Genomic DNA, 18,079 nt, shown 5'->3' on the forward strand with positions numbered 1-18,079 from the left:
GAACCTAAACGATGGAGGAATAGAAAGCCTCTTGAGTGGGAGTGTGAGACGCTGGTCGGCCGGTCTTCTAGACAGATGTTGCCCTTTGAGAAAGACACTTTTAGACATTCTGAAAAAAAAACATGTTCATGATTGTACATTGGTCTTTTTGGTTGTGGCCATTGAGAGAAAATAGTAGTGATGTAATGTTCTGTTTTGAGTCATATGCCGAGTAGGGGGTGTTTCCGCAATGTAGGTGCTTGATGGAGAGTTTCGGTCAGAGAGAGTTTAGAGACAATTTGGATAGTTTTAAGGGGGTTAAGCTACATTCACATCGCCTTTGGCAAAACTCGTACTTTTATGCGTCGCAGTGCAAGTTTTTAAGACTATTTTCTACTTAGAACTTGCACCCATTGAACGCACTTTGAAAGTTAAACCAGTTGAACTTTGACAAATATGGGACTCTGATTTGGCAGTGACGTATGGATAGCGTGTCTTTTCTTTCTCGGAAGTCCCAATGAATATTTGCGGATAATGCCCAGCCGGAATTGTACGGCACCAAGTCTTTCTTATATCAGATAGAGCTGTGAAAGAAAATATTGTTAGATAGATGGATGGATGGATGGATGGACGGACGGACGGACGGACGGACGGATGGATGGATCCAGTAGATGTCCTAATAGAGCAAATGAAAGTTGCGCTGGAGTGAACCAATAAGGCTTCAATGCTTCATGAAGCTTCGTGTACCCACCACAAAAAAAAAAAAAAAAAAAATCGGTAGTTTTACCCACTGTAAGTCAGTTATCCATGGCATTGTGGACGGACTCTCTCTGGCAGCCATTTTTAAGGAACAATTGACATCACAGCTTATTATTTTTGCTTAACAAGAAAAAAGAGGGTAGGATTTTAATGGGTTATTTTAGCAAATCAAGTAACAAATTCTTTTTAAAGAAGTTAATGAATGCCAGAACTACCACAAAAGAGAAAAACAACAGATGTTTGACTCTCTGGATGACTTCAGAATAACCCATTGGGCATTAATGGGCTCATTTTAGCAAAACTGCCCGTAGAATTGACCATTTTTTACCCCCCATCCTCTTTAGATTGTAAGCACACCAGCCATGGGGGTTTCTGTGTAGAATAGCTCCCCCCTGCAGGGCTTCATCACAGAATTCTTAGATATTTGTTCATGCATTCGCGACTTCAACCAGAGAGCGTGCTGACAGGGTTTCGCATTTGCGAAAAGTTGTAGCATACAAATATGTGCTGTTTGTTTGCTTCTGTTCATGCACACCAGGTTTGTGGCTCCTGCTGCTGTTGATGTGTCTGAATTATAAGCAGCTGCTTTGAAGTGTAGTCTCGGTGTGTGCAATGCAGGAGTGCGTGTACACAGGGAGGGTGTTTCCAGACGCCAGAAAAAAACAGTATCTTTTCTGTAATCTTTCCTCTTCGTCTGTGAGGTGATGCTTTTATCGGATCAGTGATTGTGTTGCATTTGCAAAGTAAATTATCAGCTGCAGCTTTTATTTGTTTTTTTCGGATCGGCAATGTTTAGTCTTAGGGCGATTTGTCTTTGCACGTCCACCACCTCTCCTCATTTCTTTTTCTCCACTAAAGCGCACTCCTGCGGTGCACCCACACCCCACTCATCTTCCCTGCTCCTCGTTGATTACTGTGACTGTGCCGAAGTCTATGGGGACCTCTCTTCATTACCGGCCCTCCACAGGCCCCGCCGTCTCCAGGCGGCCCCTCTTCATTTAGCCCCAGTTGAGAGCGACGTCTCCGCCAAATGGCTTTTCTGTCTTTCCCCCTTATCCAGGAATTCCAGCTTCCAATTAAAACTAAATTGAAAGTGCCCCCACCTTTTTCCTGCCCCCTCCACCTCGACCAACGGCGCTCCCATGATGCCACAGATGAGGCCCCCTCTCGGAGTCTGCCCTACCTGCTCAAACAAACCAGCGAGCAATGACTGATCGGGTGGAGTAGATCGTTCACACGGTGTAATAACGTGCTCCAGTGTGTACTGGAGCTTTTTTCCCCGTTAAATTATTCATGGTTCAACATAATTCACTCCAATTCCCCTTTATTTATAGTTTTCTCTCCTCTTGTTGAGTGTATTAAGGCTTTTAGGTCAAAGAGTGTTGCAGAAATCAAACAGAAAATGGAGGATACTCTTCCCGCATCCCCTTTGCAGTGCTGCAATTACTGCTCACCGAAACAACATTTGCATTGCAGTAACTGTTATAAGAAGTGGTTCAAATGGAAATTTGGCAACGCAGGAAGTGCAGTTTGGTTGGCAGCCGCTGCGCAGCTCAATATGTCAGCATGATTCTGACTCTCCTAATTGCAGGAGCGGCTACTAAAAATAATTAAAAAGAAGAAATTGTATTTGATTACGACTTAGATCTGATCCACGGGAGCCTTCATTGAAATTCAAACCGCCGCTATTATTTCAACGGGGGTAGTGCTCACTCGCTGACCTTCACAGTTTGAAAGATGGATTAAATGTTCGGAGCATTGGAAAGCAGACTGTCCTCCCACTTAATAAGCTCAAAATGATGATTAATCTGTGAAAAGCACAGCGGAGCTCCTTTTTAATGCATGGGTAAATACCCTGGATTCAGCTGGGACCCTCCGCTCAGCGGGGGCCGCTCTCCCGGCGCCTCCGACTGGTTGCTCAGAACCACCTCCTGTCACCTTAACCAGAAATGAGGAGTCATCGTGCTCCGTTAGATTTTTATTTCTTTAAAATGGAGACATTTGCCGCTATCTCCAAAAGCCTTGCTCCCAGAGCTCAGATTTAAGACGTGTCCTGGACAGCCACCGGTAACGATAACTACATTTGTAGCTATCTATCGGGTTTGAACCTCCGGCTCTAACAGCAACAGGAGCGGCCTGCTCCTGTTTCAGTTGTTATTGATGAGGTTTGGAAAAGGTCTAGAGCTGCTCTGTCCGCTTTGTGCCTCGGTTATTGACCTAGTGATTGATTTAGGTCCTCATAATTAGCAAGCCTAATTTAATCAAAGTGCAATTTAACAATACAGTCTGCAACGGCAAAGAGAACTGTGTCATTGATAGATCAGCTGAGGCTTGATAGAAAACAGGCACTAGCAGATGATGTATTCTGAACAGTGGGGAGCCCAGACACAGAGAGGAAGAGACAGATAAAAGTCAGGAGACAGCAAGAAAAAAAAACCATGTTGACTTATTTCTTTGGATGTCTCTCTTCAAGTAGGGCTGTCTGCCTTTTACTACTAAATTCTTGCTACTAAAAACGGGGATGGGTACAAATGCGCAGTATGATCTAATTTCTTTAACAGCATTAGAAAGTCAACTTTTACTGCAAGTTTTTTGTTGGAGCAGAAACTTTTAATGGAATGATTACATTTCACCCTAAAGCAAGCAAGGACAGATTTCAAGACTGGGGATTAATGTTACATACACATCGGCCATGTCATGGGCATTCAAAATCGAACAATTAGCATTCGGTGAGCAGACTGGACTGTTGCAACCCAAAATGGATGGAAGAGTCTTGGTGCAAAATGTTGAATCAGTGCAAAGCTTTATCTGTTTTAGTTTGTTTCCGATATATGAAAGACTTGGTGTCATAATTCTGCGCAGGCAACTTAATGTCTCTTTGTGATCGATTTTCAAACAGTTGGCACTTCTTTTGACCCATACGTCACTACCAAATCAGAGTCCCTGATTGATCAAAGTCCATTTGGTTTAACTTTTAAAATTGTGTTTTACACATAGAGCGCAAAAACAGACTCAAAAACTTGTGTGAACGCAAGAGTTTTTCAACACCGGTCAAAAAAGTGCAAACTTACGTGTTTACATGGACTTCATTTGGAGTGGCGGTTCGGATGCGCCTTTACGTGAATGTAGAATGAGAAGAAACATTTTTTCTATGTAAGAATCTTGACCAAAACATTTTTGAACTCAAACTATCATCTTCTACATCTTTTACTCTTGTCCACCAAAAAGAACTATTCCATTATCCGATCAAAGGAAGCAGAGTGTCTACCTACCCTACTAAACTCAAAGGTGTCGGAAATAATTCAAGGAGCTCAAACATGCCAAGTAAACCAATGTAACCTTATGAATATAGTTTTAAGTAAAGATAAAGAAGTCCTTACAGTATTCCTTTCCCACCTGCTGGTTACTTCTTGGTTCTGCAATGAATTGGCAAACTGTTTAGGAGAGGGGTGTCCAAATCCAGGTTTTGAGGGCCAGTCTGCTCTCTGATTTTCCAGAAACACTGCTTTATCTGCTGCTCCAACACATTCTCATCCCCAAGTTGTCTCATATTGACGTTTGGTTAAGGTTCCTTCCGTGTCACTTTTTGACTTTTTGGGTGTCCCTAACTCAACTTTTGACGTGCTGGTTGTTCGTAAAATCAAAGGTCCACAACCCTCGGGACGCAGTACCAGATGGAGTACCGGATGCGGTACTGGATGGGCAATGGTACCGATACCCTAACCTTAACCCGGTCCTGTTCCCACCCAGTACTGCGTCTAGTACCGGTTCGGGTCCGGTACCGCATCTGGTCCGGTGTCGGGTTAGGGTACCGGTGCGTGGCCAGTAGGTTGGGGACCCATGATTTAATGGGAAGGGGTCCTTAACTACATGTCAATATATGATGACTTGGGAGTGAGAATGTGTTGGCTGTTGATTACCTGGATCAGGTTGGTTGGAAAATATATTGGACACCGAGCCTCAAGGCCTGGATTTGGGCACCCCTGGTTTGGGCACCTCGCACAAGTCCATCAGTTGGCTCTAGCCATTTTGGGACCCCAACTGGGAATAAAGTGAGTTTAGAAATTGGATGGACATACAATGACTTCCTAAATTAGTTGGGTTGTGGCAATCAGCATTTTCAACACCAATGTCTTTTTTCCATGGGTTTGCTTTGAGTGATAGGTATCACCTATTCAACATGTAAGGATAAAGTAAGGGGGGAATAGGTAAGTCGCAGTCAGTTGTGACTAATGGTTTACTAATGACTATAGTGTGGTGTAAGGGCCCCAAATAATAGTAACTCCTACCTACATCATTAGTGCGTGCAACCTACTATAGTCTTACAAATACTTCATGATACACTTACCACATGCATGACAATTGTTCATTCCATTTTAAAGAAGCTTCAAGGGAACTGGAAGACACAAGTGCGCTCCTGTTAAGATGCGGCCAGTCCTCCTTACGACCTTCTACAGGCTCAGACAACCCAAAAACTCACAGCATTCGTATTGGTCAACCCCACCCCCGTGCAGCTGCAAAAACAATACACTTTGTTTTTTCCAAACTTGGTAATTCGACAATAGGTCATATCCCAGAATGTCATTGTGTTGACACACAACAAAGCATAAACTGACTTTGACTGTCCACATTTGCCATCAATAATACCCAAAATCCTTTTTTTTAAATATTCTTTTTATTAAGTTTTACATTTATATGAGACAAAACAAACAATATACCGTAGTCCCTACCTCCCCATTCTAAATACTCCAGATAGTCACAACAATGAAAGCAAGTTTACAAAGAAGACAGCCATACAATTCATTATTAGGTTTTATGAGGTACAACACAGTCAAAGTCTGTCTTTTAAACCAGATTGAGAACAGGTTGCCAGGTATCAAAAAAACTTAGACTGTTACCCTGTACTGAGAAAGAAATGTGTTCTATAATAAATATTTCATTGAATCGTGTATCCGGTGCTTAAACATAGGTGGGAGCTTAATTTTGCACTTCATAAAATGATCTGTCTTGCCAGAAAAAAATGCAAATGAACCTAAAAGCATTTTAATGGCATAGATCTTTGTTGTATGCCCAATTCAGTGATGGACAACAAATGGTTAACAGTGGCAGACGGAATAGGGCTGAATTTTTGAGTGCAAAAGTTCCATCCAATTTAACCTCAATTAAAATGTTTGGGCTTCATTTGGCTGTAATGACAGTTTTCCCTCTAAATGGATGGAGGGGCAAATTGTGCGTGTACAGTTCACAAAGCTTTGACCAGGTCGTCGTCATTTTGCATGTTGGTGAAAACAGACTGGAAAACCGCAGCTCAAATTCAGGTGAAAAATTTTTGTGCCCAACATCATAAAGTCTCCTCTAACTGCTGATTGAAAATGCTACGGCTTTGGCTCTGGTTAAATTGGGAAAGCATTAGTAATTGTACTTTTAGGTTAAATGACCTGTAATAGGACCATTACGAGTTATTACCAGCAGCTGTCTTTGTATGTCAGCGCCATTGTGTAGCGTGGCAGCACTGTGAAGCCTCATCTTGTCTTGTATTTTGTACAGTGTTTCGCCGAACTGCAATAACTGGAGCTAATGAGGGTACAATTAAGGGTTCTTAACCTTTTGAAAGGTACAGGAAATGTCTCCAACTTGGCTGTTTTTATATTAGTTAGCAGCCAATTCTTCTCACATGTTACTATTATTTGTATTATTTTTGTAAGGGCCATATGCCACCCGGCTCTATTAATGTTTCCAGATTTGCCTGGTCAAATTGGGATCAAGGGCCAGCCTCTTTAGTGATTTTCTTCGTCTTTTCTCATATGAAAACCCAGTGCTAACACGTTGCGGTCACTGGTTTCTCTTGTTTTGGACATAACTCATTTTAAAAAGAGCGTGAGAAACAGCAACGGGGACCTGCTCGGCACATGAAGCTGTCACACAGATGTGGACCTCCGCCATGAAGGAAGAGGAGTTACCACAAACACACCAGCAGTTCCAACCTTCGAGCAAGTCCTTGTTAAGCCCTTGATGCCAAATGTGTTCACAGAAGGGGGGCTGGGTGGGCATGCACCCCCTTAGCCTAACAGCTACATGCTGTACGTGGCCTTGGGTAACGGCGTGACACGTGTACACACCCACAGTTACAGTGGGGCTTCTTAAGGACGACGGTTGATGGGGCTTGACAGCTCCTTAAACATGCTGCCTTTGCCCCCCGCCTTCGAACAGTATGCGTTCCTAGAGTTCCCCCTCCTGACCAAACAGATGCTCCTTCCCTTCCTCCTGCTCCTCTTTTTTCCCCTTTGGCCCTCTCCCCTGTCTCGAACCTGCCAGTGCATTTGAAGCTAACAAGGCTCTGCACTTTGCAGCTTTCTGTCTCCTCCACCAACCCTGTATTCCTCTGTCGCTCTCACTTACTCGATTCCCAATAATCTAATGCTGCAGCTGTCTGCTTGCCAAACCCATAACTGTTGATATTGCTTCCCTTTTTTTTTTTGTATTGTCAAAAGACGCTGTTGGAATTTTTTGGCCCCCGTTCAGGCACCCGCCGCGGCATGGCAGGAGGAGATAGGGCTATAGGATGGAGGGATGGATGTGGCCAGAGGGCAAAAAAGAGAGCAGACTAGGAGGGAGAACCTCCGAGGAGCTGAAAAGCCCTGTTGCATTCCCACTCCGCTGGTTACCAAGGGATCAACAGGGTGCTAAAAGCACTCGGAGGAGGAGGAAATGGAGGGTTTGTAGAGAAGAGGGAGTTCATAGGGATGGATAGATCAAGAAAGGAGGAAATGAACCTGCAATACGACATGGATGCATCTTCCCTTTTCTAACACTTATAGCTCAAATTTGCCATCGACCCAAGAAGAGATCTAAAATTGGGGCAAATAAATAAAAGGGAACAGGCTTGCCCTAACTCAAAGAGACTCTTTTTCAGTAATAGAGAGACTCTACAACCACTCTGCTGAGAGGTCAACAACCTTGTTTACACCTGACTACATAGATGTCTCATCACTAGTTTGTAATCCATTGCTAAATCCATCTCTACCAAAAAAGCTTTTTAAACAAAGTATGTTCTTTTCTGCCAAACATTCTCTGCTTTCATTTGGAACATAATCATAGTTTTGTTTTGGTCCAAAAACTGCACCTGAATCATGATTACACCATGTTCACTGTGCATGAAAGGTAAAATGGTGAACAGTAAGTGTTTTTTTACAGTTACCGTCCCATTCACCCATGCATACACACACTCACACACTGCCCAATACTGGCGACAACCTATAACCACCTGGACAATTGTGGGGTTGAGTGTTTTGCTCAATAACACGACAACACATGGGCAGACAGAGGGGGAACCAAACCTGCAATGTAATTATCAAAAGTTGGCTGCTCTACCGATGCACTATGGCCGCCCCTATGAGGTTCACAACCGGGGCTATATAACTTGTGATTCTGCGTCTTCTGCCCCCTACATAGTTGACGTCGATTAACTGTGTCTGGAGAAAATTAAATCTTACCATACGTAGGGCACAAATATCAACCAAAATGTACATGTCATTTCAAGATAGAATTGAGTAGAAAGATGGACTTGTGGTATTAACTTGATGCAAGTACTTTTCCTGTTTTTAGAAGCAAAACAAGACCTGTTACCTTATTGACCCTACTGCCTGATTTACACTGGTCCATCCAAGGTGTGTCTTCGTTGCACCGCGTCTTCGTTGCGCTGCGTCTTCGTTGCGTCCCGTCTTCGTTGCGTCACGTCTTCATTTCATCTTTGTTGCGTCGAGTCTTTGTTGCGTCACTTCTTTGTTGCTAACGACTAATCGATTATTAAATTAGTCGTCGACTAATTTAATAGTCGATTAGTCGTCGATTAGTCGACTAATCGTGGCAGCCCTACTTCTTTGTTGCATCTTCATTGCGTTGTGCCTTGTTGCGTTGTGCTTTCATTGCATTGCGCCTTCATTGTGTTGCATTTGCGTTCCGTCTTTCTTTGTGTCTTTGTTGCATTGCGTCTTTGTTGCATTGTGCCTTGTTGCGTCGTGCTTTCGTTGCATTGCGCCTTCATTGGATTGCAGTTGCGTTGCGTCTTTGTTGTGTCTTTGTTGCGTTGCGCCTTGTTGCATTGCGCCTTCTTTACTTCGCAGTTGTGTTGCGTCTTTGTTGTGTCGATGTGAAAAATAGAACGTTTTAGTAACCAAGCAGAATTTTTACACTGCCTCTATCATGTCTGCTAGTGCAGACCTCCGTCCCTACAAATTGCAATGCAAGATTTGTACATGAGTTTTATTTCCTTTCTGCCAACGCAACAATTTGATGACACTGGCGAAACATTACACAGATTCAGGTTTTGAACTAAAATTTACAAAATAATATTTCATTACATTTTACTTTATATTTAAGGTGACATGCTCACTGGTAACACAGAGATTGCATACACGATAACGCTCTAGGTAACATCTTAAGACGCATCCGTTTTCACCATGGACGATGAAAGTTTAACTCCGTAACTGCAAAAACAACATAATTAAAGACACAAAACCTGCATTTAACAATGACTCAGTGAGGAAAGAGAGGGCTTAGGGACTACGAGCAAAAAGAACAGGACAAACTGGGTGTGACAGAAAAAAAAGAAAAAACACATCTCTAGAAGCCAGAGGAGGGAAGACAATGTAAACTTTGGCCCAAACCAAATTCTTCCTTTTCCTACCTCTACATTTAACCCTCCAAACAGAGAGATATGAACTACAAATGGCCCTTCAAACGGAGGAAGGAAGAATTCGGATTAGGTCCAACAAGATGGACTCCCACTCAACGCAAGAAAAACACACAGTTTACTATGGTGTAGGAATGACACCGACCCACCTTTAACATAGTTTTTATTTAAATTTAAACCAAATATTTGTGACACACCTAGGAATACAGTAAATTGATGTCTGGGTTTGCTTGTTTTTAGTTTTTTATTTATTTTTGCATGATTTTTTCATTGTTTTAAGTTTGTCTTTGTTTTGTTTTTTAATTTACACATTTAGATTTTTTTCTGTACACTTTAGATCTTTGTTTTGGAATTGCTTTTAGCAACAAAATAAAAAAAAGGATTAAAGTGAAACTTTCTCATTGTAATTTCCTCAGCCAAATTTGTCTAAGACTAATGACTAATATTTCATGGTTAGATGATCAGATGCCTTTTTTTATCTTAACCAATCACTATAATTACATGTTCCACATGTCCTTTCACAGCAAAGGCTTCTAGTGCATCCAGAAACTGCAGAGAAACTCACTGTTAACACAGGGAAATAAAAGCTGCACCAGCGAGAGCTGTGATGTGTTATTTGCTTTAGCTAAATATTATGTCAGCACGTCTCAGCTAAAAGCTGCAACACATTAACAGCTTTTTTTTTACAAAGAAACATCACAAATTTAGATGGAAAAATTTAGTATCTATAGTGCATTAGCTCGGATAACTGAATCCTTATAATTTTTTTTTTATTTTTTTTATATATAAGCTTTCATTCTTTAATAAATAAATACTTCTCGTTTCATTCATCATTTTTTTGGTCTTATGATGTTTTTATCCCGTATTTTCTTTTCTTTGGGTTTTTGGGTAGGTTTTGCACATTAAACCAAAAGGAAAAAAAAAACTGAATACACTCTATTGTTTTATTCTACTCAACTTTTCCTTAAAACATTTTATTGATGATTTCTTAATCTTTGTCGATAATGATGCTAATATGTTATCAGAAATTACAGGACGGGGCCCCATAGCCCCCCTTAGCTCAGCCTCTGCTGGTTACTAGAAAAAAAAACTGTCATCTTCTCCATTTCTTTCCTCAATATTGACCTTTTCTTCCAGTCACATTTTTTTCTTTTCCTTTGCACTCAGATCTCAGTTCACCTTGTCTTATTTATTCAGTCTTCATGCAGTATTTATCCATCTGTACTCATTTCACCCCCCCCATCTCCATCTTTATGTATGGATTTACCACAGGTGGCCCAGTCCCCTGTGCCGGGGGTATAGAGGTCTGTGTTAAAGAAGCCGAGTCCGGCCCGCACTCTTGAGCTTTCTTCATATGAAAGCTTTGTGAATAAGAGCCCCCCTCCCCTGAAGACACCCGCCACCTCAACTGACATGTAATTAAAGGCAGGGGGTCGGCGGGCGACTTCACACTGGACGCTTGGAGAGCAGACAGGTGGAGTGAGGTCTTTCTAAGGGAGACAGCAGATGAAAATTTCATGGCCTCCACCCCCCCTATCCCACCCCCTTTTACCCCCAGACTGTAATAAATAAATTGAAGACGTCACCTGCCAGCGTCGCCAAAGACATCTCCGACTTTAAAAAGGGATTGAATCGATTTCCATAAAGAAACTGTAGAGCCCCCCACCTCCACCTTCACCCAACTGCACCTTTTTTCTTTTCTTTTTTTTTTTTTTTTTAGGGGGGGTTGACATTTTAGTCAAAGACACGGAAAAAAGAAAAGGTGAGAGGTGAGGGCGGGGAAATAGCAGAGGCTAACAAAGCGTTTCAGCAGACCCTCCCAAGGTGGTGATGTGCAGTCTGAATGCTGACAAGCTCACACAGCCCCACTGATAAACACACACACACTGATAAACACACCCCCACAGTTACTAACAGGACTCAGAATCTGAAATTCAAGTTAAATGGAGGAACTTTGATGCTCAAGAGCTTCACGAAAGCTTCAAACGATGATTAAAGGAAGATGAACCTCTCCCGCCTCCGTTACATGTAGGATGTCACGACCGTGTGCAGGCGCCCCACCCGCTTTATACCACGTATTAATGAAGATTTTTATCCCCCATTAAAGACAGCACGAAGCCATTCCCTCATACCAGCACCTAGTTAAGTCATCAGATGTCTAAAAGCGAGTTCTGCTGCCTAATGGACCTGAAGGAAGACGACTGTCTTCCGTTTTTTTTTTTTTTTTTCCTAAGTTGGAGTCTTTTCCTTCAAAGACATCTGCTCCACACCCGTTATGTGATTTTTTTTTTTTTACAAGTCTTTTTATTTTACTTGTGGAAAACTTTCCTCATCATCATCACGTCTTTAGTTTTGAAAGGAAGCTGTAATTTTAGATATTTGGAAACATAGTGGAAGGATACTCATGCTGAGGTTAAAGTCCTACTCAGATCATCTTTTGATTAATTCTAAAGTGTTTTTTTATTATGATTATGTTATTTTTAGCCAAAATCAATTAACCTGGGCCCTTTTCTAGGACATAGTGCCTGCAGAGCGGCAGTAGTTCGGTAGAAATCTGCCTCTGAGTGGTGGGCATGACCGTTGACACAAAGAGACCCAGCCCTCTTCCCCTACCGTTCCTGAGAGCTCACTGTTTACATATTCTCTGGGCCCAACCTAACATTATCTGTGCAATAAAAAATGGCGAGCAAAACTGGAGCTATCTAGTCATGAATCTAGTCATCTACCAATGAATGCATCACCGTTGCCCAATCTATCATATTTTCTACATAAAAAACACAAACTTTTTAAGCTGTATTGTTTCATCTGCCCCATGATTTCCAACTATTTGAATGAATAAATAAATAAATACCCAGAAATGCTATTTTTATCTTGATTTTCTTCATATATGTACTCCATCATAAGACAAATGCTGACCAAACACCAAACACACAATTTTCTTTGGTAATAGGCATTTAATAACCTATATATATATATAACTAATTCATGTTTTCTGTCCTGTAGTTCATAGTTATTCCACTAGGGGCAGTAGAAGGGCTTTTCCTGCTAATTTCAAAATGGCTGCCCCCATGAAATCTCAAAAACATTTTTAGCAGGAAAAATTTGGGTAATTTTTAAAACTTTATGGTGAGAATAACTCAACCACTGTTATTCCTTTACTTTCTGTATTGAAAAAAATGTGAAATTTGTTCATAAATAATTCTTTATGAAACAGTTACATTGATATATATATTATATATTTGTGGATTTCATTAGAGGTTAAAATTTCAAAGATTTTATGTCATTCCTTTGATGTATTGTACAGGGTTAATGGAGGTTTTTGGGTTTTTTCGTCTCCAGGAAGACGAGGCAGAGGAGCAAAGCACGCAGGAGCGACGGATTGAGCGGACCGAGCCCGTCGGGAGGGCAGACTCCTCCCTGGATCATTCACCTTTCCTAAGTTTTGAGTGAGTGAGCTTCCAAATCTGTCTATTGGTGTACAACTATAAACTTTTTTAGTCATGCCTACAAAGACACGTAGAAACAATCACACACACTAAGGCCGAGGAGCTCCTCCTTGGAGCAACATGGCACACACGTGCGATGACGTTCATTTGTCTTCACGTCTATCTGCGCAAATAATCCCCCTCCCTCCCTTTACACTTTTTTCAATTAATTTGTTTTCTTAATGCAGCCTGATCTTAATCACATAATTGGAATCTCCGTTTAATCGACCCGGGGGTCCGCTGGCCGTACTTTGTGATGGATGACTTTATAGGCGCAACACGATGCAGTCCTCCCACCCCCTTCGTCCTTATCAGCCTCCCGTCATGTTTGACTGTATTGTTTTTTTTCTCATATATGCTTCCCCATTTATATATATATATATGTTTTATTCCTGCATGTCCCCCCCCCTCTCTTTCCTGTCCTCTTCCTGCTGTCGTGATCCATCACCGTCCTGCAGAAGCATGCTCAAGCCGGTCGAAGTGTCCAACAATGGGGGCCCCCTGGGGATCCACGTGGTCCCCTTCAGTTCACAGGATGTCAGGTAAAATGAAGACTGTCTGAAAGCTGCTTACTGTACAAAAAATGCTTATATGTGATTTTTTTAAATACTTTTGACCGATAAGGAGAGCCTCTGACAGAGTTCAAGAAAAGGAATGCAGTCCAGTTTATGGTTATTCTTGAAATAGTTAAGGACAGAGCAAGTGGCCAGATGTAATCTAACTAAAAGCCTGTGTAAAGCACAGATCCCTGCTGTACGCCTCGGGGACTGGCAGCCCTCCAAAGGGGGAATGTGGCGACTCAGCTCTGGGGAAGGGTGGAGGGGATGAGGTGAAAAGGCAGCGAGAGAAGATGAGATGGGACAGCTTTTGACAGAGCGCCACCCAAGACGTCATTGAAGGGAGGGAGGGGGGTCGTCAGCACACTGATGTCCTAACTGTATTAAAAAGTGTTGAGATGCTATTTTTAGCTGTAATGATACATACCAGGATTGTGATGCATGAGCTGAACGCGAGTACTTGAATGCCCCTTTAGCATGTAGTGCCCAAAGAAGTAGATATCTCGCAAATCTTGTTCCAGACTTTTTCTTTTATAGCTTTATTCCGATAAATAAAAGACTTGGATTCATAATAAATCACAATCATTAACATCTCCTCCATGATCAATTTTCTTTTGTGTTTTTAAAAAGGGTGCTATGTACGCCATTCCCAAATTATTACTCTTAATGATCAAAGTTCAATTGGTTTGATTTTTAATGTATTTTAGACGTAGAGCCCAAAACTTACAAAAAAACTTGCGGAAAGACGCATCATTGCGAGACTTTTGAGCGCACAAACCCAAGTGTGTTTACAAAGACTTTTGAATAGATATGCTCACTACAACACGTGTTTCCGAGCTGGATTATTGGGGCATTAATTCTCTACAAATCAGTGACACTTTGTCTTCTGTCACCCATTTGTCTTTGTCTACTGCAGAGTCGGTCAAGACAGTTATAAGAAATTAGTTAAAGAAAACACTTTGATGGGAAAACTCTTTTGAAAGTCCATTTCTCAAAGGTTTTCTGAACTCTCTTTCAATTTTACAGTAACAAAGAAGCACTTTGATATTAGGTTTACACACCAATCTGACACATTTGTGCTTCTTTTAAACAATTTTTATTTAAATTTTAGAAAATTGACCATGTCATTAAAGTGCATCTTATTTAAAATTTATTTTTTAGCTCAAATTTTGGGGTATAAAACAGTCCTCAAATGGCAAACATAACAAACTCCAAATCATTACAGATGTGTTGTATTTTCTTAAGCCTTAGTCACACCAAAAGGGGACTTAAGTCCCTGTGCCGGTCCCCAGCCCAGCAGGGTTGTGTCAGGAAGGGCATCTGGCATAAAACTCTCTGCCAAACTACCTGTGTGAATCAGTGAAAGCTGATTCGCTGTAATGGTTAGATACAGGCTTTCTCCGGGGAAGAAAATTAGCAAACCTGTACCGGACATGCAGGTTCAAAATAGTAAGGTCGTAGACCACTTGGTGAACCTGTAGAGTTAAAATGTTCATGCACATTTTTTCTATGGCCATGCTCCAGAAGACAGGTTGTAGTGCACACTTGACAACACGCATCGTAAGTAAGAATTAAATAGGTGAGACACTAGTCTGTCTTACGGATTTTTTATTGATTAGATCCTACAAATTGAGCAAGGGGCCGATTAGAGCTGTTCACGTCAGAAATGAGGGGCACTTTTGGTGCATCCTGACTGTTAGAAATTAGTAAATTAGAAATCAAGGTGTAGTTTGTGCAGGCATCTCCCAGGCGTCCTACTGATACTTTTGTATCATGTATGCATGCATGCATATGGCATTCTCATAAAGTCAACAAGGGTCCAGTACTCGCACCTTACTGATGACTAGAATGTGGCGTAAGGGTACTGTACAAAAGCATCGCCCATAAACGGATTCAACTTACACCGACTATAGCCACACAAATACTTCAAGATACACTTATAACACATACAACAATCGTACATTCCATTTTCATGATGTCCCTTAAAATGGTCATTCAAGTCCCAGGGGAACTCAATGGAAAACTCACCTACGGTCCTCTTAAGAGGCGACCTGGGCCCGGACAACCCAAAAACCTGCTGCACCCTAGGGGTCAACCCCTCCCTACAAGGGTACATGTGACTAAGGCTTTCATCAGGTTAAAAAACACTACTGTTCTTCACGCATTTTTTGTGCAATTTCAATGTCTTTAAGATGTGGCTGGTTTCACTCTTTAGAATATAGTTTTAAGGCATACCTTATCAAAATTATGCAACTTTTTTGGTATTCTTCATAATTTTTAACCTAAACAGTACCACCATTAAAGCATCTATGTTGTAATTGGTTTTAATGGTTAAAACTATAAGAGCTTCATAAGTCGACAGATATTGAGCAAGAATAGTTTTTTTGGTTTATTTTTAAAAATTGTTCCTTTAAATTCTAAGCAACTTGCAAATGAAATTTGAAAATTAATTATCTGTGTCCTTATTCATGATTTCCTGTAATGCCAAGAACAATCAATAGAAATAAAATATATATTCTTTAAAATTGTTATTAGAATTGTTGTTCAAAATCTCTGACAATACTTATAATAGGATGTCCTGTGCAATATAAACAAAACCTAAGATAAAACAAAATCAGACACCATGGTATGGGACATGAGTAATGCTGCATTTCCAGTAAGTTTCCTCTCCATCAGCTTTGGTCAGTGCTAATAGCTATCAGAGCCTTCAATTAAATCCAGCCATGATAAGACTTAGTGTCTGCTCAGTGGGTTGATGTTAATGGCCTGATGCGGCTCTTTCCTGTGTGCTATTGGCTGGGAGGAGAGACATTAGGCTTGGCGGGCTGTCATTAGTGTCTAGACCAGGGCCAGAGGGGTCAGGAAGAGAAGAAAGAAAACCAAAATAAAACCATGCAACCATCTAGAACCTGGAGGCGTCCGTGATCTGCACTGACAGGAGAGAGCTCTCAAACTGAAGCTTAAATCTAAAAAGTGTGTGACCGATTACTTTTTCCTCACAGACATCGCTGCCGATCAGCCCTAAAGTAACGTTCACGTCGTCCTCAGAAACATGAGTCCAAGCAACCAGTTTCAATAAAAAAATATATGTATTTAAACAAGTGTAAATGTACATTATGTGCTTTCGTCTTCAAAACTCTTTCATGCACGTGACACTACTTAAGTTTCTACGATCGTCTTCAGACTCTATGTACGAAACACGTTCCCAAGGTATGTGCGTTTCCAGATTGAACTTTGACCAATCAGGGACTCGGATTTCATAGTCACGTTGGTAGCGTGTTCAAGAACGGGTATCACGGGTTTGGAAATTGCTTTGAAGTCCCACGACAGTCATCATTCGATCTAATTTAAAAGCGTTTTTAGCCAAAATAAAAAAAAGTTTCTGCAGAGCGGTAGTACTTCATTAGAAATTTGCCCCCAAGTTGTAGCCAAGTCCGCCGCCCATTTTACTTCCTGTTGCTGAAAGCTTTCTGTTTACACCAGGGGTGTCAAAGTCATTTTGATTCAGAGGCCAAAATTCAACCCGTCTGATCTCAGGTGGGCCGGCCCAGTAATGTAATAGCAAAATGCCCTATGGTCATCTTATTATCTGTAGCTTTGTTTTTGTTTTTTTTCTCAGTCGGAAAAAATACGTCAACCAACCTAGTAGCCCAATCACGTATTTTTAAGTAATTGTGCTATAACATCTGATCATTTTTATAGCAACTAAACGGCAGTGAGGCTAGCAGGGAACCTAACGCACTTGCAAAGAAATGTTGTTTCTTGATTTCTTGTTATGCTGGTATTTCTTTTCCTTTGCTTCCCCTAGTGGTGGAATTGCATATTGCAGTGATTTCTTTAAAGAACCATAACTCGCCACAGGAATGGGCTTGAAACTTGCCTCTTTTTTTCACATCCTTAAATTTTTTTTCCCTTCATGACTGTGCTGGATTAAACCATCTGGTTGGTGGGATGCGGCTTTTTGGGCCCAATGTTTGACACCCCTGGTTTACACGCTCTCTTGTTAGATTACAGCACCTCCCATCCCTAACCTGCAACAAAAGAGGAGCTATCCAGTTTTGAGCCAAAACTTAGACAAGGAAAACAAATATGTACATAGAAAGTCGTCTACCAGCAGATGCATCATAATAGACCGGGGTAGGGAGCTTGTGGGCCGCCCACTGTATTTTTTTCTATGACACAAATACACTTTTTTTTAAACTGCATTTTATGTCTGCTTCTGATTCACAGCAATTTGAATAAAGAGACACTCAGAAATGCAATTTTATTCTTATTTATATATATATATATATATATATATATATATATATATATATATATATATATATATATATATCCTCCATCGTCAGAAAAATCCTAAAAAAAAATGCACAATTTTCATTGTAGTGGGTCTTTAAAGAACTCCATCCAAACAAAACCACTCTTCCAGCTTAATGAACATCTAGTTCTGTGGCTAGTTTCAATTGTAAACAAACTCCGGCTGTAATTGCCTTGCATAAACTGATTCTGATTGGAATTATTATTTGATTAAAGTCTGTGGAGGAGAGCAGGTGGCCTCCTTGAAATCAGCTCCTCTGTGCTGCAGCCACAAGGTGGAGTAAAACTGC

At 41.1% G+C, this 18,079-nt stretch overlaps 1 protein-coding gene across 2 annotated transcripts in view; it reads left to right on the top strand.

Moving 5' to 3' along the window:
* Positions 1–18,079, top strand: part of LOC112151407 (partitioning defective 3 homolog) — a 438,282-nt gene that overhangs the window by 180,341 nt on the left and 239,862 nt on the right. For both annotated transcript variants that reach the window (XM_024280344.2, XM_024280343.2), the window contains exons 6-7: positions 12,770–12,876; positions 13,374–13,457. In XM_024280344.2, the coding sequence (XP_024136112.1) occupies positions 12,770–12,876; positions 13,374–13,457 (191 nt within the window). The remainder of the gene's footprint in view (positions 1–12,769; positions 12,877–13,373; positions 13,458–18,079) is intronic.

This window comes from Oryzias melastigma, linkage group LG20 (genome assembly GCF_002922805.2).
Source record: "Oryzias melastigma strain HK-1 linkage group LG20, ASM292280v2, whole genome shotgun sequence".
Lineage (NCBI taxonomy): Eukaryota > Metazoa > Chordata > Actinopteri > Beloniformes > Adrianichthyidae > Oryzias > Oryzias melastigma.